The sequence below is a fragment of the Macrobrachium rosenbergii genome, chromosome 12, assembly GCF_040412425.1.
Source record: "Macrobrachium rosenbergii isolate ZJJX-2024 chromosome 12, ASM4041242v1, whole genome shotgun sequence".
NCBI lineage: Eukaryota > Metazoa > Arthropoda > Malacostraca > Decapoda > Palaemonidae > Macrobrachium > Macrobrachium rosenbergii.
The window spans coordinates 2,720,115-2,745,741 of record NC_089752.1 but is presented as its reverse complement, the minus strand read 5'-3'; the positions used below and the strand labels follow the sequence as shown (position 1 = coordinate 2,745,741).

General features: G+C 37.2%; 2 protein-coding genes across 2 annotated transcripts in view; one reads left to right on the top strand and one right to left on the bottom strand.

The window, feature by feature from the left end:
* Positions 1-75: 75 nt before the first annotated feature.
* Vha14-1 (V-type proton ATPase subunit Vha14-1) lies at positions 76-16,125 on the bottom strand. Its single transcript, XM_067113316.1, has 5 exons — positions 15,970-16,125; positions 12,414-12,495; positions 6,339-6,421; positions 5,512-5,637; positions 76-372 (listed from the first exon to the last, which is right to left on the bottom strand). Exons 1-5 carry the CDS (start codon positions 16,018-16,020, stop codon positions 343-345), a joined length of 372 nt encoding a protein of 123 aa, XP_066969417.1. The 5' UTR covers positions 16,021-16,125; the 3' UTR covers positions 76-342.
* Positions 16,126-21,950: 5,825 nt separating this feature from the next.
* Positions 21,951-25,627, top strand: part of LOC136844329 (cationic amino acid transporter 4) — an 87,614-nt gene continuing 83,937 nt past the window's right edge. The window contains exon 1 of the mRNA XM_067113311.1: positions 21,951-22,074. The gene's annotated coding sequence lies outside the window, so the exon portion shown is untranslated. The remainder of the gene's footprint in view (positions 22,075-25,627) is intronic.

Sequence of the window (25,627 nt, the reverse complement as noted above, 5' to 3'; positions counted from 1 at the left end):
ATTAGAAGTTTTTAAACAGAGTTGTAGTAACACTATATCTTTTTGTTCCTATTAAGGTAAATACAAATAAAGAGATTCAAACAATAAACTATATTATCTATACATTGACAGTGACTATGAAATGCCTAATTACAACATTCAAAACTTGCATACATGTTAGTTGCTTTGATAAAACTTTAAAATGTTGCAAATATATGAACCTTAAGTTTGAGTATTTCAACCCTTACGCAACTTCACAATAACAACCCTCACAAGTAAGAAAAGGAAAAATAATTGTGCAGAATTTTTGCTGCCAAGCCATGGAATGTACACCGAAACAGCTTGGGGTTAAGACCCCTGCTCTTAGCGCATGTCATCAATGCTGAAGAGACCCTGAAAATGAAATAATGAAAATCTTCAAGTTGCTACAAAAGGAAAATTGGAAAATATTGATCAAATGACTTAAACTATGTGAAGTGATATGCAGTTACCCCTAGCAAAGCGAGAATAAAGAAAAATGAACATTTTCAAGATGCCTTAGTTACAACAAATGAGTAAATATTGATCAAATAATTTCAAAACAATGTTTGGTAACAGATGGAAGAGACAGAATATGAAAAATACTCAAGAATTGCTAGAACTGTTTGCTACTGCATAAAACCTGATAATTACAAGGCTATGAAAATCAGATATTCTAGTGATTTGTGTCAGGAAATTTGAATAGTTTCTTTTTATCATGTTTGTTTGTAATAATTATTGTATAATTTGTAACTTCATTCTGAGAATTATAATAAGTTTTTTATATAGATTTGTTAACTGAGTTGCAACCCCAATTGTGCTCTCACAGGAGAGGGACAGCTGTAAATCCTCTTATGGCTGATATCCACAGCATAGAAGTCAAGATTTAGCAACTAACAGTGAGAAGAAACTACCGAATTTGAGGAAGTATTGTAAACGAATTTTGTCATTTGGAGAGAAAGGAGAGATTGTGCAGGTGGTTGTGTCAAAAGACTTTACTCTCTAGTTTGAGGATTCCACTGTGTCAACAGACTGTTTCTTCATGTGCTGGACTGTTTAACGTTATAATTATACAGTATTACCTGGAGCAATTTTTGAGGAAGATAATATAAACATGTCTCTAGAACAGAACAGAATAGAAAATAGAATTTAGGTCAAAGGCCAGGCAAAGCACTGGGACCTATGAGGTCATTCAACACTGAAACAGGAACTGACAGTACAAAGATTTGAAGGGTGTAACAGGAGGAAAACCTCGCACTTGCATTATGAATCAATTGTTTGGAGAGGGTGGAAAATAAGATAGAAGAAAGAGAATAAAAATGGAGGCACAGTAAAAGGAATGAAAGGGGTTGCAGCTAGGGGCCGAAGGGATGCTGCAAAGAACCTTAAGTAATGCCTACAGTGCACCACATGAGGTGCTGATGGCACTATCCCCCCTACGTGGGGTAGCGTGAGTATATTTATGTATAAATTCTTTAGTACTGTACTAGTATAATAAAGTACTATCTGCATGATTGTGTGAGGCTGCAGGTGTATATGATATAAATAAAGTTGTGTGTAAGGTTGTGTGTGTGCTGCATATATAGTATCAATAAAGTTACGTTTCAAGAGAAAAAGAGTGATGCAACCCTTTGAACTTCTACACGTACCTGCCCCCACAACAACATTTACAGGCTACAAAAAAAAAAAAAGACATGAACCACCTACACAGTTTTAAATTTGTTTGTAGTACTGAAAGAGTGATATGGACTGGATACTGTATTACCCTGACACACAAAACTAAAAGAATTCCTCAAACCAGAATAATCATCACTAGAAATTTTAACTGCGCGTAAAAATAAACTCTCTGAAATACAGTAATTTGTGTTATTTATTATCATTATTATTATTCAGAAGATGAACCCTACTTATATGGAATAAGCCCAAAGGGGATGCTTGAAATTCAAGCTTCCAAAATATGGTGTTCATTAGTAAGTAAGATGAGATAAGTGAAATACAGAAAAGAAGAGATCTCGTAACCAAAAGAAAAAATAAATTACTAAACTGATAGATAGATAAAAATGTATCAAAATGCAAGGAGAATAGCTTTAAGGTAGTAATGCATTGCATACGGGTGCTGTTTTTCAGCAAATCTTGTTGCTCTTGGCAGGAAAAGGGGATCAGAGATTAATTGAGAATGTGAAAGATCTGTTAAAATACACCTTACGAAAAATTGACAAACAAGAGACCATCTGCCAAGGGTTCAAGTCATAAATGCTAATACTGTATTAGGAAACAGAAACCTACCACCGTGAGCCACTCTACCTAAAAGAGATAGAACTCTGACAGAAGCAGATATCTATACTGGAGAACAGTATTCTAGTAAAGGAAGGACAAATGACCTAAAAGAAGTTGAACTGGTTTTATCCCTGTTATAAATATATGAGGCCTTCCATACAATACCTTATTTTCATGCAGCATTTGCTGACACTTTCATTGGATGTTTCTCAAAAGTAAGATGTGATTCAAAAGTTACACCTAGAAGAGTTAAAGGTTCAGATTCATTCAGCGAAGTCCCACCAACTTGGAGGGGAAGATGGGGTGGAAAGTCTAGAGATCTGCTAATCAACAGTATTTTTGTTTTACTAGAGTTCAGCCTCATACCCCACCGAATACACCATTCACTAATCCATTCCATGTCCCAAATGAGACTAAGGGCAGCTTCATTTCTCAAAAGTGGAGACTTTACAACATCCACAAGTGTAGCATCATCAGCACACTAAACAATCTTGTTTTGCAGGCCAACAACCATATCACTTGTATACACTAAAAATAACTGTGGGCCCAGAACAGTGCCCTGTGGAACTCCAGACACAATAGGTCTTGGTTCGATAAAGAGCCCATCCAGCAACTCACTGCTGCCTACCTTTAAGGAAATCTTGAAGTAAACCTAACACATATCCACCCACTCCAACATTCTGAAGTTTATAAGTAAGTTCCTTGTGATTTAATAAACTGAAAGTAGCACTAAAATCTACTTGAGTTACTCTACACTCAAAACCCTTATCTATGTTCCCTTGCAGATGATGTCACATCTAAAAGAGCATCGCAGGTACCTAACTGCTTCTGATGCACATATTGACTATCAGAAAACAATTCTTTCGATTCCACATATTTATATAATGGCTTAAAACATGTTTTTCTGCAACTTTGGAGAGCATAGGGAGAATAGAAATTGGCCTGTAAGCACTGCAGTCTGCTGATATGCCATTCTTTGGAACAGATACTGTATTGCTAAGTTTAAACTCATCCGCAAAGGTACTACATCAACATAAAAATCTATAGAATCTACTAATTTTGGAAGAGAACACACCAGAAACTTTTTTAAAAAACAAACTGAAGAAACCATCAGGATCTTCTCCACCCCAGCTATCAAGATTATCAAGAATTTTCATAACATCCCTAGTAGGAAATGCATACTTTGTAAGAATAGATTCAGGATGACTAGTATCAGGGAGAGGGACATCCTCAGTTGATTGCTTAGCTTCAAAAGCTTGATGAAGCAGTTCAGCTTTTTCCTTAGGGCCAGTAACCAATCTACCATTAGCCGTCAGTAGAGGAGGAATGGAAGATGAGCCTGACCCAAGATAGATGATGCCAATTTGGTCCACTACAGATGAGGCCGAGTAATTACTTCGTCTCCTCTTTAAGGAACTATTTTAATTTCTCTCGTCGATATGAAAAATTCTATTTGCAGAACGGCAAGACCCAACAAAAATGGTGTAACTTTCATGTGAACAATTTTGTTTCCATGTGTTGAATTTGGTCTGTTGGTCATGGTAAGCTCATCAATACATATATCATCAAACCATGACTGGTTATTCATCCTGAATTTATTGACCTTTCTAGGGACACACCTTATTAAAATAGCCATCAGCATTTCATTTAGCTTCTTCTTTGGATCTGAATCTGATATAGCACCTGAAATATTAAGTGCCTGACATACTTCAATAATGCAATACCAACTGGCTCTAGATTTCAGCCAGACCATTTTTCCAATGGTGGAATTAGGAATATACTGATCGACAGATATGTCCATTCAATGGTGCAGTGATCGAAAGTGCCTACGTACTCAGACCTTGGACTTAACAATAGCTGGAACATCTGTGAATATGAGGTCTAATTTATTACCAGAAGTATGCGTAGGTTCCTCAATTAGCTGGACAAAATTGGAGGATACACCGAACTCAAGAGCAGACCAGCCATGTTGGTCTGTGGAATTTTTCCTAGGTGTAGAAACCAAAGCAATATATGAGTAACCTCAGTGTGAGCTAGAGCAGTCACTGAACTTTAAACTGGTGGTTATGGGATTAGTGGGGAATACCCTCTCTCATCTTCTGTCACTAGTTATTTCTCCTTCAGCCACAGGGAAAAGGCAGAATAGTTGAACTGGGATTGTGATAAAAGGCTTTGAGTTGTATACCTAGGTAAAATACAAATTACTTTAAAAAAATTCTTAGTTTGTTCCTAAGGAAACACAAACCTTCGCCTTTTATATAGGACACTTACTCCTTAAGTGGGAGGTAATCTATGACAACCAAGAACTGTCACATTCCTGGTTGTGCATACAAGCAAGGGATGCTCTGACTCCTGTAAACCCCTATTTAGTTTGGCAAATGGCTTGACAGACTGGTAGGGCACTGCTCTGAGTGGCCCTCAGATCTAGAGAAGTCAAAACTTTGCTTCTGGGGCTTGACAGTTACAGAGGCATAGACCCTACCAGGATCTTTCCCATCTTTTTTAAAAAGTCTGCTGATTTCATTGCTCCTAAGATTACTATTATTTCAGAAAGTCCAAAAGATTACTACTATTTTCAGAGAGTTTGTTGGACTTGCAAATTTGCTTCTGTTTGGAAGAATGGAAACACTACTGCATTACCTACGGGATGAAAGCCTTCCTCATGCCCCTCAGGAGATAGGCTAACACTTGAAAATTAGCTATTCTACTGATCACCTCCCAACAACAGCTATACTATTGAAATTGCAAGGAAGATTCATAAAAAAAAAACAGTATAATTCATCTAAGAATAAAAAACAAAGGAGATGAAGAAACTAATCCTTCATTCCGCTGAAAAACACTTTTCTCAAAAACCAAAAACTCAAACAACAGGAAAAAACATAAGTTCAACTTAGCAGTCAGGAGGAACTCAGCAATATGTCCTCACACAATGACATCCAAAGAAGTGACTAGTGACGGTAAGTGACTGGGGGTTATTCCCCCACTCACTCCCCTTAACCACCTTGCTGAAGGATATTATATAAAAGGCTCTTGTCTGTATTTCTGAAGAAACAAATCTATACTGTAATGTTGCTGTCCACTGAGTTAGTCCTGACCCCTCATTTACAACTTCAGATTGCTTCTAAGTAATAATGAAGGGAATTACAGTATATAACACAACAACTTAAGTAAATATGGTAATGAAAAATGTTCTGCACGTAATTTAAGACTTAATGTCTAAAGTCACCTCATTCCTACCTTGGCTCTCCGAAGGACAGAGTCTTTTGTGGGATCATATGGATGGTCTTTCGAAGGAATCTCTAGAACAGCAGGCAGTGGGTTATCATTATCAGTGTCTATGACATGGCGGATTTGTTCAGCAATCTGTAATTCATAAAAACTGCGTTAAAAATCCATAAAACTCAAATTCTTCTATAATAAGTAACTCAACAAATTTTACTGTGAGACAGTCAAATTATTTTTCTAACAAAATAAAATTAATTATACCATATACTGTACCATAAAAGTTTCCATAACCTAAGACCAGTATATTAGCTACATACATAATGACTGTATTAGCTTAACTAATAGTTTATTAGATATACAATCAAATGAACGGTTTAAACAATCCAAAATAACTACCATTTCCGCTACAAGAAAAGTTATAATATCGAAAAATAAACTGAAGTAATAAGCAATAGGACATTACTGTACCACTTTCTCATTATGACATAAAATTTTATTACCTAATTCTCAGCTGCTGAAATTATAATGTGATACTGTCATTTGCACACAACGGTAATATTCTTTAAAACTTATCTGTATGATGCAACACAGCTTGAGCATGAAGGCACAATGAAAATATTATAAATAAAAATAATTCTATAATATACGATCAAAGTGAATTAGTGCTGAGTGAGAGCTAAATGTAAGGTGCATGCAACACAGAGAATTTGTGAGTGGCCAAACCTGAAAGGGTTAGATACTAAAACAATGGCTAGGCTTTTTTTTAACACCAAATAAATCATATGATCAGAATGAAAAGCAAAACTTATCCTTAGAAAACATCATGCAATAACACTCACATTCTGATTTATGAGGATGATGTCAATGTCATCCCTCTTCATGAATTTCTTGTATACTTCCTCTATTTCCTGTACACTGGTATCTGGAAATTTTAAAAATTAAACTTAAATTTTAATACAATAAAGTAAACTTCCCATTAACAAGCATAAGGATTTTCACTGTGTAAGTTACAAGTTGGTCAAAAATGTTAACTATCGCCCAAAACATTTTGGCAATGCAATCAGGTGTGTACTACCAACATCAAAACAAATTTTTGTCACCTAAGACAGCATTTTTATTCTGGCAAAGAATCCTGGTAATGACACACAAAAATGTCCAACCATCAACATAACAAATACCTATACCTGTATCTAGAGTTTAATAAACCTATTTTTATTTACCTTACACGTCTGGTGAGATAGTTTAACATTAGAGAGAGGATTCCTAATCAGTGCCAGAACAATTAAGATTGTGATGGCCTTGAAATTTTATATTAAATTAAAAATATTTAGGAAATGTTTTATGTATCTGGAGTTTAGTACAACTTCAGTATCAATCACTATATTTGATTGCCTGTCAGATAAAATGTTATTTGACTGCCAGTCATAAAATATTCTTGTTGTACTCTCTTCTTTCTTTAAATCTTCAATTGAAAATACTTAATGGACAAAGTCAACAGACTATAAACCCTAGAGGCTTCCAAAGGGAAATTAGCCTGTAGAAAGAGACAAGTTAAAGGAAAAGGTGATAAATAAAATAAATATGAGGGAATAGGAAATAATCCGATACACCAAAAATTCAGGAGACATCAGCAGAGAGCAGGAAAAAATTTGCTCCTAGCTGAAATATTTGAAGATCAAAGTATTCCACAACTGCACTAGGCAAAGTATTCCACATTCCAGCTATAGCCAAGATAAAACTCACACCTAACAGCGTAGTATTAAACCTGATGCTAGAAAATGTCACAATTTGCAGCAACAGCCTGCCTAGTGTTATGAGCAAAAACAGCTACATCAGGTAAAGGAGAGTGCAGAAGAATGTTTGTTATTGTAGTATATTTTATGTGGCAAGCATAATGAGCTCACTTTCTAGGCAACATTATGAGTTGGTAAAATAAACTTGACTGGTAACATAACTCTATCCATGAGCTTGAGATGAGAGTCAGCAGTAAAGAAGAGTGCAGAGGGATGTTTGTTATTGTAGTATATTTTATGTAGCAAGCATAATGAGCTCACTTTACGTCTATGCCACTAGGCAATGTTATGAGTTGGCAAATAAACTTGACTGATAACATAACTCTATCCATGAGTTTGAGATGAGAGCCAGCACCAATAGACCACACTGGAGAACAGTACTCCAAACAGAAAAGAAGAAAAGATTGGAACACTCATATAATGACTACACCACAAAACATAGTAAAATATTTCTGCAAGCTACAAACTTTCTGAGAAAAAGACAATGCAATACTACAAACATGCTTCTCGAAAGTCAATCTCTTATCAAAAATCACACCTAAAATCTTACAAAGTGTCTGCCATTTAAGGCATACCATTTAAATCTAAATCAGGATGCAAAGGTAATCTACTAACTATCAACCTACTAACTATCATACTTTGAGCTTTAGAAAGGTTAAGCTTCATGTTCCATAGCCTACTCGACTCATTATTACATGCCAGATCTCTCTTCAAGGATTCTGCAACCACAGACCTTGGGCAAGAGGGACCAACAGCAAGAAGGGTAACATTACTGGCATACACAATCAGTCGGTTCTCCAGGCCTTACCACAGGCCACTAGTAAATAGAGAAGGTCCAAGGACACTTGAGGGTCACCCTGAAATGACCTTACTAAAGTTATTATACTGGCCATCAACACAGACCCTTTGGGTTTTGCCTATTAAAAAATCATTTATAATATATTGATAAAAGATTCACCAATTCCCAATAATCTTAGCTTGTATGCAAGTGCTTCATGATTCACACAGTCAAAGGCTGCACTAAAATCTCGACCAACCATACATGCCTCTGCACCCTTATAAAGGGCACTCTGCAAGTTGGTAGATATTGAGAAGCATGTATCAAAGTACCAAGGCCTTTACAAAAACCAAACTGCAGATAAGCTTAAGGATTTTAGAAGGAATTCTCCTCTTGATAACATGTACTGTAGTCTTAAGGTGATCATTTGAGCACTCAATACAATTCAGGCTTCTATAAATATTTCTCCACCTGAGCCCATTTAGATCATAGTGAATACCATCCAATTGGCCTGGGATTTCAGGTACAACTTTTTTTAAAAGCTAACATCAAGAACAATCTGATCCCTATTCACATTAACCTTAATCAAACAATGATCAGATGAACCAACCTACTCAAGATATAATTTCTGTAACATCTGTGATACTAGGTCAAGAGGGTTGCCAGACTGGTGTGTGGGTTCCTTTATTAACTGCTCACAACTAGAAATAGTGGAAAATCTAGAGCAGCAACACAATGATTATCATTGGCAGGAACTGACCTTGGCCATTCATTGTGATGAGCTCTGTAATCAACAACAAAAATGCAACAAGGATTGGGAGTCAGCTTCCTGAACTGCTGACATTCTGTTAAGAAAGGATACATAAATAGTCTATGGCTAGCAAGAACATGAAGACTTATTAGTTTTACACAGACTAACCACCTGTGTTTCATGACACACACACACACACACTCATACAATGTCCTATGATATCGAGAAACCTTCTCTAATATACAGAGCCATTCCATGGGCCCTTGGAATGGCATTATAGTACTCTTGTGTAGAATGGCCTTCTTAAACCCCGAAATCAACAGTTCTGAAATATGTCCCAAATCAGACACAAAAGTTTCTGAGCAAATGAGGATATCAGAGTCAACAGCACCATCAAGTCCTTTTTATTCTTATATAATCCATAAAACATTGTTATATAAAATATGACACTTCCGTGATTGATGCAGTGGGCCAGGACTATGTTCAATATCACCTTGAAAGAAGCAACATGTAAAACAAGCATAAAGGAATATTTGCAAACTTAACAAAAACAATAACAGGAACAATATATGCATGTAAAATCAACAGTAAAAAGTGTATGCCCATTAAAAGACAAAATTATCGAACTGGTTAACTGGGAAGAGTTGGCACACCCAGCAAGGGCATATACATTTTCAGATTTGCCAGACATTGAAGGAAGAACAGTAATGATGGTTTTGAAAAAAAAAAAAAAAGTCAAGGGTGAAGAGAAAGAAAAAGAAACTGACAAGGATAAGAGAACCACTTGCTGAACCCCTAGGCAACCTCAGCCCTTCTACTAAGCCTTCCCTACAGACTGAAAAACAAGAGGGAGAGGGAACTGACAGAAAAGTGTGCTTTATTGTAGCCCCAAGCAAGGAAAATCTAGTTAAAGACAGTGGAAGACCCTGGTACAAAAGCTTTACCACCAGCCAAGATCAAAGAACAGTGGTTTATTTCAGAGTGGCCTACTGCAAAAGATGCTTATCAGGCGAGTGTCTCCTAAACAAGAAAGGGCAGATCGAAAGGGCTAAGAAGTGTGCAGTGTCTAGTGATGTCAAGTGTATGTCAACAGTAAAAGATAATTATGTAATGAATATGCCAGACTATTCTGAGTCGATGTTGGCACAGAATAAGTTTGTTTTGACCAAATAGGGACTCAACAACAAACTGTACTTGGCCAGCTGACAGGACTTTAATCTTTCCAGTGGTAGTATCTCAGCGGATGGCTGGTGCCTTGGCTAACCTATGACCCACCAAATCCACGACTTTTATTTTCCCTTGACCCATGTGACCCCAGGAATATCCAAGCCAGTCTAGATCTTTAATTCACCATTTAGTCCCAATAACCCGAAACTTATCTCAACACAATAAACCATTCTCACCTATCACAATGCCACATTTAGTGTCCTCATCAACCAATCTATCTTTCTTTGCCTTGTCCTCTAGACAGAGAAATACATAAGCCATGATATTTTAATTCTGGTCTTTTCTAATGATTGGTATTCATTCTCCATGCACTAATCTAATAACTATGCATGAAGCTAGTCTTTGTATCATCAACTCTTCCTGTTTGTTGTAAAAAATACTAAAGCCACATTAGTGTTCATAGCCTATGATACCTTTCAAAACGTTGTACCTAAGATTAAGATTTAAACATCTGTAATAACTAATACTGTTACACCACAAGCTCTAAAAAGAGCTGGATATTACCTAATCTGTCTCAATTAACCATGTTATACTGTTAAATAAAGGATAACAAAATACTACCAGAACAGAAATCTTGCCATCATCATGCTTTAGAGGAACATTCTAAATCTAAAGAAAATATCACAAAGGCACACTACCATTTTGTCACTGCAACTGCTTGGAGGTTGTTTCAGAACTAATTGCAAAAAATCTTTCATTACACACAGCAATAATTAATGAGAACCCTTTCCTCAGGAGCAGCAACTATTATCAAAACTCTGTCATTAAGTACCGTGCAGCAAGTTCAGCAACCAGTGTGAAAATCCCCACAGGCAATGCAAAGCAATGACTACAAGATTATTATTATAAAATATTTTAATGAGATTGAGTCGCATTTTGAGACTCCTGTTTGTCCTTCCCAAAGGATTTATTCTTACATGAAGTGAAAACTGGAAGAAGGTAGAGTTACGCTGGACAGCTTCATAAGGAGTGACTGGACGGACCAAAAGTAAAAGTGGAAAGCAATGCAGCTCAGATGTCCTAAGCAATATGAGACCAAAGAGAATTGATGAAAAGTAAAGGACAGAAAGCAATGCAACTAGGGCCAAAAGTATGCTGCAAAGAACTTTTATTACCACTAAAGCGTGACAAATAAGGCACGCTATGGTTACCAGAAGTGCTTTTACTTGGAACTGAATAGCAATTACTATGACTATTTTTCATCAATACAATTACAAAAATCAGAAGTACTATTCACAACAGGTACCAAACAACATGTTGTCAGCACAAAGCAATGACACTAAATACCTTCTCTTCCCTAGTCTTACTTTTTGCCACTCTCATGCTTTTTCTCATGCAATGGCTACTAGGTCAGAGACCTAACGATATGTGCTATCTAGCCCTGGCCCTTATGACAACAAAACAAAAAGAAGGGGAAGGGAAAAGTGGGAACATATCACAAAGCAAGTGATGGAATTGCCTCTTAAAGACTGTAAGATCATAAATCAAGAAAAACAGAAAAAGTACAGTAATAGAATTCCAAAGCATACACAAGTTCAATGAAAAATTACTAAACTAAAGAGAAGGCAGCTAATTTAATGTTGAAAGTGAATCACAACAAATCAACAAAAAGCAATCCATTACACAATGCAGAAATAAAATAATTAAAAAATACAACAGGGGTTCAGAAACAAACATGACAGCAAACTTACCAGTGTTTTATGAAAACAAGACCAATACAGTATCAAACAGTCAAATAAAATATATAAAAATGACTAACTAATAAGAATTCTTTCCATAACACAGATGAACTCTTCAAAACATAAATTGGCCAGCAAAAAGAATATTTCATGCTACTTTCCCTGATAATAAATTGAAAGCACAGTGCTTTCATCTTATTATCTAAAGAGCACTGAACAGTGACAACCTACCCCAGTGATGGCCAACAAGATAATGAAGGGTTCTTGCAATGCAATGGTTCATTACCTGTGCATGTACATCATCTACATGCAGATATGCATCAAATAAATTACCTAGTTAGCTTTTAATTGCTATTCTCCAATACCTAGCTCATCCCAAACCAGAGCCAACAAGGAGAGCATATGCAAAACTATGGTCTGTACTTATGTAAAAATCTTTATAATGTTTCAGCAAAAAAAAAATGAATATACATTTCCCTGTAGTCCATTAATTTTACAAATTTTAAAAAATCCTAAGCAATGTGAGTGAAATACATGAAAGAAATGTAATATGCAGTAATAAAACAATACTAAAATTCACTACAATACAAACAGAAAAGAAATTTCTTCATAGATGTCTATTCTTTTAAACTTTGAATAATTTATAAATGTAATGATCATTTTTACTCAACCAGGGTTTTACTCACTTTTATCTACAACCAGAAAGTTTGGCTCCCGTTTCTTGTTGATCTCTCCTATGCCTCCTAGTAGAAACCCAACACACGTGTCCTGCAAGTAAGACAAATATTTAGGAAAATCATTAGGAAGACTTACAAGCAAAGTGCATTACATATACTACAAAATAAGATTAAAAATAATAAAAAAGCTAAAGACTAAAATACGAAAAGATGAATCCAGTACATCTTATTTTTATATGAACTGTACATCACAACTATTTACTTTAAAATCTAAAGCAACCTTAGAAAATGTTTAAAATAGCAGCACTGAATTTTGGTAATATTTCCGAGTACAGACACCACCTACTTACAAACAAGTTATGTTCCAGACAGCCATTTGTATGTTGAATTGCTTGCAAGTTGGTTACTGTACTCTTCATGCCTATTTAAGTACAGTATGATATAAAATCAATACAGTACTGTACATTTTTTCATCCTAAAACACAATACACTGTATATACAATATACTGCATGTACAGTTGAATGTTTCTAAGTAGGGTGGTGTCTGTATCCACAGCAATGAGACTGCAAAATTTACTTTCCTCATTCAAATACAGTAGCTCGCCGATATAACGGATAAAAGTGTCCTAGCCTACACTATTATAAAAGAAACTCTGAAATACTGTTGTACTGTATGTATGCGTGAATGCGTTATTTGCCATGAAGTATATTTATGCCCTGTACCCCTTAAACTAAAATGCTTATAACTGCCTATATTAACAGTTCATTGCGTAATTTAATAGTTCAAACAAAATACGTACACCCCAAACCTTCATCCCAAAATACTCAAAGTCATCTTACATTACCCTCCTACTGCTGTTATGCTTAAGTATATAAAGTACACCCCTAAATGCTTATAACAATTAACTAATCTTAAGATACTATTGTTAATGTAAACACAGCAAAATATCTACAGAGGTTTATGATCTCTTATCCGTATTTCTAAAAACCGAAAAGCTCTAAAAATTGAAATATTTTCTGGAGAAAAGTGATCATTTGCAAAGGTTAAACAGTACAACTATGTTTATAATAATGATGATTTAAATTAAGGTTGTTTTGCTTGCTGCATCCAATTCCAGTATTTTGCATGTATTACTATCATATTGTTACTGTATTACAGAACGGTCCTGGTCGTTTCGGCTGTAAGTCACTTAGGCCGTAACATCCAAAACAATGTAAGCCGTTATGTTTATGGTATTTACTGTTATGTTTATGGTATTTACCATTATTATTTCATGTTTTACGTACATCCCCAAGGGGCTGGTACTAAACACGGCGCCCATTTTGCACGTAAACGTGCTTACGGCCTAAATGACTTACGGCTGAAACGACCCGAATGCTTACAGAATATAAACATTGCCATTGTATGCCATTTGCATTTGATATTGTTCACATTCTCAAAATCTCGGCTGATTGAAAACTACCACAGCCACCTGTGGTCTTGGTACTACTGACAGTTTCACTGCCATTAGTTGCTAGAAGAAACATAATTCAGAGATACTTTTTCTTATACAATAGCAAAGCTGGGTTTAAAACGTGCGCATTACTTTACTGTACAAACAGTACGTGTGATTTCGCCAGTTCCGGACATCACTTTCTCCTATTCCAAAACATTTTAAAGCCTGCCCTTTATTCGTTTTATTCAGCCTCAGCTATAACCTGCAACTTTAATTTATGAAAGATGAATAAAAATGTACATCATTTTTGCTTATGGAAGCCACCACTGAGAATCGGCAAGTTTTAACAACTTGTCTACTAGACAGTTACAGTAAATGACGTCGCAGTCAGCTGTTTCTCGATTAGGTTGTTCATGTAGGTACAGGTTGACAATCCTTTATCCGGAGTTCTAAAAACCAGAATTAGTGGAGGATGGAGCATTATCATAAGTACGATGGCCGATGAAATGCAGAGAGAGAGAGAGAGAGAGAGAGAGAGAGAGAGAGAGACTGTTACCCCAGTTAGGCAGTTACACCAACATATCGATTTGCAAAAGTTGAATAATTGTTATTATTGAGAATGATAATTTTAATAAAACTGTTGTTTTACTGTATCTAATAATATTGCATGTATTATTGTCATATTATCGTATTACAAAATATGTGTCATTTGCATTCTGGTTTTGTTTACATTCTTAAAATCATCAGCTGATTGCGTTTTACCGACATCACCACCGTCTTTAGTTGCCGAATAAAACTTAATTCAGAGGGACGTTTCTTTTGTAAATTATCAAATCTGGGTTTAAAAATTGCACCTATTTTATTTATAAATACAGTAAATTAAATAAAGTACATGTGTGATTTTGTCAGTTTCATGCATTGCTTTTGCCTCCAAATCGTTTTCGAGTCTACTCATTATTCGTTTCTTTAGCCACAGCTATAATACCTGCTGCTGTAAATTAGTGGCATACTTTCTTATCACTTTCTTCTCCATTGCATGATGGATGGATAAAAATGTATTTGATTTTAATTTATGGAATTACATTGAAAATAAGTTTTTAATAAGACAACTGTAACGCAACTCTTAGTAAACATGTGTTAGGTTATGTTGGGAGGGGGTTGAAGATGCCACCTCCTAGGTAGGGACTTGGTGCTCTAGGTTTGGTTAGGTAAGAAAAGATTATGTTAGGATGCATCCCTGTATTTTAATCTAAGATTTACTTTGCTCTAGGTCAGGTTAGGTTGGGGGGGGCGGGTCTCAGACCAAACAGGTCAGGATCCAAGGTGTTCTTGATTAGGCTGAGGATGGTACAGTTAGGATGCATTCCTATAATTGGCCTTGTGACATCTTTATCCCTATAACAGGTTCTGCTATTGATACTGATTACATCCATGAGCCAGTTTTCCGACTGCCTATTCTGTGATTTATACACGGGACCACTCCTGTAGGTGCAATTCACTTGTTTTAGGTTTTTACTTAAAGACCCAATTCCCCTAGGGTTCCTTATAACTATTAAACATAAATGCATGGGGAAACACAAAAGCATGGGGTCTGTACCAACAATAATAATCAGAAATGCATAAAACATGAGATGGGTGGTATATAAATTTATGGTTCATACATAAGACAAGACATTATCTAGCCTAAATATTTCCTAGTTTACTGACCTTAAATAATTTACGCTATGTTTAACCCTGGGGTACTTAAACCTGGCACCAGTCTATAAAAGTTCTTTTGACTAAGTTAACTCGGAAAAATCATGGTACAAATTGAATACTTGGTTCGCATGGGCTACCACGACTGTTATAATTTTGCTTGGTTAGGAGCTTGGGCTAGTCTACCCTAACATAACCTAACATAAATGCTTAATGGCTTTTAATCCATTGCTAAAGCAATCTCCAGGAGAAGGAGGAGGACCAATACAACTTTTTCTGTAACTTCAGCCAAGGTTGAGCTATAGCCATACACGACTTCAAGGTTATCCTAACGTAAGCTAGTTTACCTTAAACCTCACTGAAATACTACGCCTTTAACTCATTTTCTATAATACATCTATCTTAAATATGAACATATGACACACACAACTAACCTCGTCGCCAATGACGGCAATCAATTTTCCTTGGGCTGCTGCTATGGCCATGATTTCGTCTGCTCTGTGCTCCTCTGTCTTGTGTTTTGACTCGGAATCATATGAGGGGTGACGTCACAGTACTACGGTACGAATTTGACAGCGTGATCGTCATGGCTATTTAGACAATACGGTAAGGAATGCTGTTCGTCATGGCTATTTACACAATACGGTAAGGAATGATTTTGTGCGAGTTAATCCAGAGTAATAGATAATAGGCATTTTTGTTGCTCTTTACCATCAGACAGGAATAAATTTATAATTTTTATGAGAAATTTACCTATATTTACAAGAAAATCATGATATAAGAAATTCGAGACTTTCAAACATGCTTAAATTAAGTGTAGAGAAGGCCTGCCACGATGTTGAAACCTATTATAACACAAGTTTCCTACCGTGATTTACACAGTTATCATAATGGCTCTTTCGATTTTTGCAGCTTTTCATGTGATCATCTCAGCAAAGCAAACATTTCCATGTACTCATCAAACGAGGCGGATTTGGTTTTACGGTGTCGAAGCAGATCTATCTGGATTTCCTGTTTGAATACTCACACGTAAATGGAATTCTGTGAAGTGAATATTAATACATAGATTGGCCGATATTTGGAACTGGGTAGGTACAATATGGCACTACGATATGGCAAAAAAGAAAGACTTATGTCCATTATATTTTCATGCAGCGTGAAAAGTTCTTTGCAAAAGTGCCAACTGCAAAAGATAGAGAAAATCCAGGTAGTGGTCACATAAGCTAAAGTAAATACAGCCAAACTGCCGTTGAAATTAAAGGTTTGGATGAAATGATACGCGACACTCGTTTCTTACAGTGACCATTTGTCCCCGTCTATCTTTCCACCAAAAAAAGAAGAAGAAGAAGCGAACAGAAGAAATGACACCACCTAACTGTTGAATTAAACTAAATTGCAAAGCGGGAATTATCCAACGCACGTATACACGTCTTATAATCCCTAAAATTAACGAATATACTTTAGAGGTGCAGAGTCAGACCGACGAAGTTCCACTCAGATTCCACTCAGACCTTGAGAAGCGGTGCTGTTTCGGTTGACTTTGCCCATTTTATTTTCTTTTTCTCATTCTCTCATTCATTAAATACTACAACCCAACACGGTATTTTATATGAGAGCTTTATACAAGGGATGCAATGAGGTTAAGTGTCATTTTAATAAGAGCGAGAACCGCCATAGAAAAAAAATGGTTCAAGGTGAGCCAGCAGCCATATACAAGACACGATTGCTGGTGCGTCCTTGTACAGCTGAGAGATCTGACCGAGCAGGAAGCTGCGTAATCGGAGCAAACTGATAAACCTTTTGATGTAAGGATGACCTAGGCCTACAGATAACTACTGTAAGGAATCGTTGCAAGAACTGGCTATAGTAGTAGTAGTAGTAGTAGTAGTAGTAGTAGTAGAAGCCAAGAACAAAAAACCTTCATTCCCACAACAATAAGAAAATCAATTATTTGTTGTAAATCAGCATCCTCATAAAGTGTTCATACGTCTTCACGCGTTTTCAACTTAGACTATTTATATCGCTAGATTTTAAAAGAATTCTTCGCGGTTTCCCATACACTTTCCCATTTTCTTTTTCTTAACAAAGCAATGGAAATTTTAAAGGGATACAATTACTTTTGTTGTTCTCAAGGAAGTCACCAGTCCTAAAACCCTTGCAAGGAAGAGATATGCCAGCCTGGTGTATAAGATTTCCTGGGCTTTGAATTTCCTCCCGATTCTTAACTGGTATCGTATTTTCGGGTGACATGATCCTTCAGGCTAGGAAACTTCTTATATTCTCCCTGTGAGGGGAATTCACTGGAAGGGGTTAGCCTTCTTGTTCTCGGCATCTTTTGGGATGAGGCTGCTAGCCCTGTATGTCCATATATATATATATATATATATATATATATATATATATATATATATATATATATATATATATATATATATATATGCTATATAAAATATATATAATTTATATGTGTGTGTGTATGTATGTACGTACACAAGAAAAACAACACTACACTCCTTGCAACATTCATACTTTAAACGCTAAATTGCCGATGATCCACCTGTGCAATAACCTTCCATAACACTGCTCGATTCATTAACCCAAGGTCCTTCAAATATACTCTGAGTGTATTTGGAGGACCTTGCATTAACCTACATAGAAAGTTCACGAACAATATGTCGGTCCTTTCGACATTCGGTGCGTCGTTCACCTCTCTGCCATGGTCTTTCTTAGACCATGCTCTCTCTGCATGCACTCGACTCTCGCACTCATGACATTATAGATTCCATCTTTTCTCATACCGCTTTTAATCCATATACCCAGCGTACTGTAATTGCGCTACTTAACGATATGAAATTAATCTGTACGTATAGGTTTAATCAGGTCTGCCACAACGCTTCTGTTCTTGAGCAGCATATTGCTAGAATTTGAACGAATTCAAGTACGAGCCTTTTCATGAAGATTCAATATTTTCCACTGAAAAATATATGTAATTTTTGCTTTTTGCAAAATGTCAGTGGCACTGTTATCTGTTTTTGTCAAATCTGTACACATGTTTTTGGTTATCTTTTGGTGTTTGTCTTTTCAACAGAGTATGGATTTGTCTGAGGGTTCGGTGTTTTAAAACCTTTGTATAGACAATCTCGAACACCGAATGCGCCTCTCTCTCTCTCTCTCGTCAAACTTCTCTGTCTTATGACAGCTGCTACCAACTTATGAAAAAGTTCATGCAGAAAAGTGAAAATAATTTTGTGTGTATGTGTGTGTGTGTGTGTGTGTGTGTGTGGACAAAGTAATATTTTAGTCTATCCTGTCATTCGAATGTCGGCTGCCAAGGCTAGGCTGAGTCACTGAGGTTTAAAACGCAGCATGAGATAATGTGTCGTACACGGCATATTTTAAATTGGCGCTATTCCCATTGCAGAATTAAAACTGTCGTATCAAATATCCCATCATGCCAACAGGGGAAAAGCAACCCATAGCTATTGCGTTCTCGAGAGACGAAATGGGATCATGCTCTGAAAGGAGAGGCCTTCTCCAAAACCCCATTAACAATGACAGAGCAATCGTGCTAGTTTAATATGCCTATATCAGTCGAACCATTGTTCCCCGAAAACAAAATTCCCATCATGTACGAGGAACTTCTTTTCAAATACTAACTCGTCGATGTGAATAACTGAAAATAGGAGGGTTTTTTGAGAGAAGCGCCACCTCCTCTTGGGCTCCATTGATCTGCCAGTGGAGTTTTCCCGCCACCCACGCATGGTTTGCGCGCGCTTTCTACTTTATTTACCGGCACTGTTATCTCCAGCCGACAGACGTTCACAATTCTCGTCGGCTTCGAAAAAATTCTTAGGTTGCCCTTAGGATGGCGCCGGTTGTTGTTGTTGTTTTTCCAGTACCCTGATTATATGTTAAGAGTTCGCCGCTAGACTAATACCCATTCATAGATTTCACTGTCTAGCGCTCATCTAAAATATAATTCTAACTGCCATTCGAAGACTTCTTTTTTTTATTTAACAAATATACCACAAGTCCTGTTGACCATATCTCAATGTATATTCTCTGTTTGAGAGATATACTGTAAATTCCCCCCGCTCAAAGTCTAGCCCTGCCAATGCAGTTTGTATGAACCTATGCTGTTACATGGTTATTTCTCAGTTTGGTTATACAAAATTAAAGGGGAAAGACTCACATCCTCTTTCGGGTGACGTCATAGTCACGTTGCTGGTGGAGTAGTGGCGATAGGGTGCGAGTCATCGGATTCGCCCAACAACAAAGCCTTATTGGTTCCTCCCTCATAAAAATGAATTAGTCCCGCGACCAACACAATTAGGCTGAAAGAGAAAGAGATTGCACTCGTTATCCGATGGTGAAATGTTTTATTTTTCTTTTTTTGAATATTTCAGAAAACTGAAATAGTCTTGATTCTTGAATGCAAACATACTGATCTATACGTGATGTTGATATGTTTATGAATTCAAAACTGGTCAGCGAGTTTTATTATTTGCGATAGTTAGTCTAGTATGCCTTTTATCGTCATACGATAATTCTTCTAGCAATCTCTCTCAGAGATACACATTAATAAAACTGACCTGTTTCCAGCAAGCACTTACTTTTTTACACATTTTACTCGTGGAATTATACACTTACACACGCTTTAGACAGTGTATACATTTTTTTTATTTTACAGGTAAATGCTTTCGGATCAGTTGTTTTACTTTTATAGGTAAAAAGGAAGGAGGAATTTAATTCTAGTCTTCAGAGAGCGCAAGTGAACCCAACTCGGTGACGTCAGGCAAACCAAGGAGGTCTTTGTTTCCTCGACGAGAGGGCAAAATAGACCATATTCAACGACCAGGGCATTTAACGTCGTCCTCTGGCTCAGGTGTAATCAGGATTAAGTAAAGAATAACAAGGAAAAGCGAAAGAAACGGCAGGATCGCATCTTTAACGAAAGTTTTTCTTTTTAATTTTAATTTTAATGTTGCCTCACGAGAGAGTCGGGATAAACGCTACCTTGCTGAAAACAGTGTCTCGTCCGACACCGGGGTGGGCGGGAGAGGTGGGGGGAAGGGGGGGCGAGGCTTGTTTGGGAATCGTAAAAACAGCAGACTTTCAACCCTTTTGTGATGAAAATAAAATTTCAACGTAATGCAAAAACCCCGAACTGGACAAGCAGTAGCGTTTTTTATTTATTCATTTTTTACCTCTTGCTATCCCTTGTAATTACGTTTTGCTAGGCCTAAGGTCTGGGTGCTGACCAAGGCATATTTTGAATGCGGTGTTCTCGCTAAATTGGCTAATTAATCGTGCTGAGAGTGGCGTTTTCACATGGCGACACGCTCAACTGATTACTTTTACATCTGATTTCCTTCGCTGGATGCATATGAATGTTGCATAGGCTCTCGGTAACTCAATTACCGAGAAATACTCACATACTTGAAGCACCTACCCACCAACTCTCTCTCTCTCTCTCTCTCTCTCTCTCTCTCTCTCTCTCTCTCTTCCTCAGTCGAAAATGCACTATAAGTGGGTAATTGGAAACAGTTAATATTGAACCTGTAAACCTCTGATTGAGAATAATTGATTTATAGGTTTGTAAACTTGCACATATGCTTTTGAGTGAATAAGTTTTGATGCATGAAATACCTGCTTGTTTATAAACAAAAGCTTTGTGATAAAAATTCAGCCTTAGTCTCTTAACATTTCAAAGCAGATGTATTTTTGCGACGTAACACTAAAACTTCTAACTGAAATATTCTGCTACTGTACGCGGAAATTTCTATATTTTTAGCGATTAATCTACACCCCTCGTCGCTCACCCCCTTCCTTAATTACACGAGATGAGATACCGCTATCAGAACGGATGTCTCATCCTCGAGAGTCCCTGGAGAGGCAATTTTGATAGTCGGGACCCCAACAGCAACTCTTATCATTTGGGCGGCCGGGTGAATCAACAGGTAGCATCCAATAGCTCTCTCGCGCGCGCTCCCGCCAACGAACGTCTCCCTGCCAACGCCATAAACTCGATCGATCTTACTGTGCCATTCAGCCTCTTGCTCTCTTTATGTGTGTTTCTGTGTATCTCTCCTCAGTCCTCCCCCAATCATAGTCTTATCCCAAGGCAAGTGGATTTCACTCCTGGTTGACGTAAACTTTCGGGCTCAGATTTTTTATTTTCTTGTAGATAGCAATGAGTTTCTCTGTTTCTACTTCACTACGTACAGCCTTTCCTCGCCTTGTTTTTCTCATCGTATCGCTTCTTCCTCTCTTCTCCCCGTGTGTGGAACTCGGAGCCTCTGAAAGTTAGAGGCGGGCGTGCTCTCACTCTCTTTTGCTCTCTCCCTCTCTTTCTCTTTCTCTGTCTCCCTACTCTCACTCCCAAACACACCAGCAGCGTTCCAGTGTCAGCAAGGAGCAGGCAGAAGTCACTGCCTCTCTTTGGGGGCTTGTATGTGTGTGTTTTTGGGTGAGCATTACCAAGCTTACGTCTTCATCTCGTGGCGGGTTCTGGATCAACGAATAACTGGCATTCAGCGGTTAGTATTTAAACAGGTGTTCAGTTCTATACAGATGGGTGTCCGTAAATGCAGTAACGTACATCCGATGGCACTACCTTGCATAGCCAGGCCCAGGCCACCATATGGCTCAGCTGACCGTTGGTAAGAGGAGATTTTTCATTACACGCAAAAGGGATATTTTGACGTTGGAAATAAGCTGTGTGTTTTCTAGGACGCATCTTTTGTCCAGTGTGGTACCGGTGCTTTGAGCGCGTTGGAGGATATGTATTACTCGCCCAAGGAAAAAATGTCAAAAAATAAGCGTCTGGACATGTGATATGAGTCATTATTGCCACCGGTGTGACATACCCCGATGGCAGTAATATTAGTGTAAAAATATTATTTTAACAATGGCGGGAAGAACATTATGGTCTGTTGTCGTCGCTTCTTTGTACAAAGGTTTTGCTGTTATTTTATATATATAGTATTTATGACGCGCAAAAGATCCCGTTATGGGCAGTTATTTAAAAATGCCTACAAGACTGAAATCTATACAAAGCTTTCTTTGTACAGATATTTTTGAAATTCCATAAATGTGGTTGTTTAATCCAAGGTGTACAAAGAACATACAGTAGGGGCATACGGCGAGGCATACTTGCAGCTTCGAGACAGTTAATAAACAGACATGAATAGTTTAAAAGAAGGATCTGAAAATAACCTCCTTCGGATTTTTGCTTGCTTCTGGGTGAAGAACCGAAATGTCTCAGTTATTTCCCCACGGATCCGAAATGTCTGTTATTTTCCCACGGATCCGAAATGTCCCAGTTATTTTTCCACGGATCCGAATGTCTGTTGTTTTCCTACGGATCCGAAATGTCTCAGTTGTTTTCCCACGGATCCGAAATGTCTCAGTTATTTTCCCACAGATCCGAAATGTCTGTTATTTTCCCACAGATCCGAAATGTCTGTTATTTTCCCACAGATCCGAAATGTCTGTTATTTTCCCACGTATCCGAAATGTCCCAGTTATTTTCCCATCCGGATCCTAGTTATTTTTCGAAAGTTATTTCCCACAGATCCGAAATGTCTCTAAATGTTTCAGTTATTTTTCCGAAATGTCTCGATTATTTTCCACGGATCCGAAATGCCTCAGTTATTTTCCCATGGATCCGAAATCTCTGTTATTTTCCCACGGATCCGAAATGTCTCAGTTATTTTCCCACGGATCCGAAATGTCTCAGTCATTTTCCCACGGATCCAAAATGTCTCAGTTATTTCCCGACGGATCCGAAATGTCTGTTATTTTCCCACGGATCCGAACCGTATCAGTTATTTTCCTACGGATCCAAAATGCCTCAGTTATTTTCCCACTGATCCGAAATGTCTCAGTTATTTCCCCACGGATCCGAAATGTCTCAGTTATTTCCCCACGGATCCGAAATGTCTCAATTATTTTCCCACGGATCCGAAATGTCTCAGTTATTTTCCCACGGATCGCAGAAGGCAAAATCCACGAAGGAAAGAGAAACAATGGAGTGCTGCAAGGCCTTTCGACTTATAGTCCTTTACAGCGCTCCAATGTTTCTCTTTCCCTCGTAGATTTTGTCTTTATTTATATATTCATCACGTTCCATATTTTCGTGATTCAGTTATACACACACATATATGTATGTATATATACAGTATATATATACATATATATATATATATATATATATATATATATATATATATATATATATATATATATATATAGTCTGTACATTACCGCTCTAGTATATATTTACTAAGTGTAAATACACACACAGACACAACACAGTCACACGCACCCAGACCGGCGCGGCGGGAGAAACAGCACTTATGAATAACCAGCCGTAACAGTGACAGCCCCTGCTGCATATTCTACAGGCACATACAGTAGGTCCGTCACGTGCCATTAAGAGATAACTAAATATTAATTTCACTTCGGGTCATCCTTCCCTCGTCGGCATAATTAAGAGGCAGAATGCGAAGGGGGAAACACGGAAACAGGGAATAAGGGAAAGATTAAAACGGGAGAGAGAGAGAGAGTTTACAAGGGGAAAAAACACGGCCGGCAGGGAAATTAATGGTTGGCGTCGTTCTCTGCTGATTGTTGCCTTTCAGGCGAAATTGGCCGAGAGGTCAAGGTTCAGGGAAGCGTTCTTTTTTCTCTTTTTTTTTTTATTATTGGTTGGGATAGTTTTCAGTGTTCTAAAAACGAGGTCGTCTTATTTATATATATATATGTGTGTGTGTGTATACACATATATTATATACATTAATATATATATATATAAATATATATATATATATATATATATATATATATATATATATATATATATATATATATATATATATATATATATATCTTATATATAATATATATATATATATATATATATATATATACACGTTTGTGTGTGTATTTTAATAATGCGTATGTACACATATACATAATTTACACACAATCTAACGCAAACTACCCGCGCATTTCCATATTCACGTATACAGTATTTACAAGTAAATGTGTGTGTATGTATACTATCCTTGTAAAATGAAATTCCTGCCTTTTTAGTTAAATTTATCGCGATAACTGATTTATCGTCCCCTTTCAAGCTAAATGTAATCTTCTCTAATGTCTGCAAACTTTGATAACGAAGTAATTGGTGAAAAACACCTGACGCTTGAAACAGCTGTTTACTGACAGCCTAGACTGGCTCTCTCTCTCTCTCTCTCTCTCGGAAACTGATTGGTTATTTCCCATCCGCTGAGAGCAGCTCGGTGAAAACAGTTCGTTACTTCCAATTTGCTGGCAAAGTTGTAACGAGACCTCTTCCCGATTTTGTGTCCCTTGGCACAAGAACTTCACAAGAATTTTGCATAGGTCTAGTGTTCGTTACCGTCCTCCCAAGTCTCTGCATAATTTTCCTTTCGGAAAGAAGACTTCAGCGTCATTGCATTTATACTTTTATGCGTCAAAAAAAAAAAAACTGTTATTGCACAAGTTTTGGGCCCCCAGAGATTATCTAAAGTCTCCCTTTGGTGCCTTGTGATCTAATTTTAGTTTTCTGAAAAAACTATTGTACCAGCTTGTCTGTCCGCCAGCACTTTGTCTGTATCGCCCTCAGGTCTTAAACTACTGGGAAGCAGAAGACTGCAGGTGGTATGTTGATCATCCACCCTCAGTCATCAAACATCAAAATTGCAGCCCTCTAGCCTCAGTAGTTTTGATTCATTAAGGTTAAGTTAGCCATAATCATCTGGCAACGATATAGAATAGGCCACCACCGGCAGTGGTTGAAGTATCATAGGCCGCGGCTCATACAGCATTATACCGAGACCACCGAAAGACAGATCTATTTTCGGTGGCCTTGATTATACGCTGTACAGAAAACTCGATTGCGCCGAAAAAACTTCGGCGCATTTTTTACTTTTTTTTTTTTTTTTGAAAGCTGTGTACCGAAGAGAAAAGTTTTTCTCAGAGATGGAAATTTGCACTGACTAGTAGATTTGAAGGTGGTACGTAAAGTGCCTCTCAAAATTCCTTAAATGGTTTATTCTAGCAAGT

Coding starts and splice junctions, on each gene's coding strand:
- Vha14-1 (XM_067113316.1), bottom strand. CDS start 16,020: ATGGCCATAGCAGCAGCCCAAGGAAAATTGATTGCCGTCATTGGCGAC. Junction 12,496..15,969: donor TTGCCGTCATTGGCGACGAG/GTTAGTTGTGTG, acceptor TCTTACTTGCAG/GACACGTGTGTTGGGTTTCT. Junction 373..5,511: donor CTGTCCTTCGGAGAGCCAAG/GTAGGAATGAGG, acceptor TTTCATTTTCAG/GGTCTCTTCAGCATTGATGA.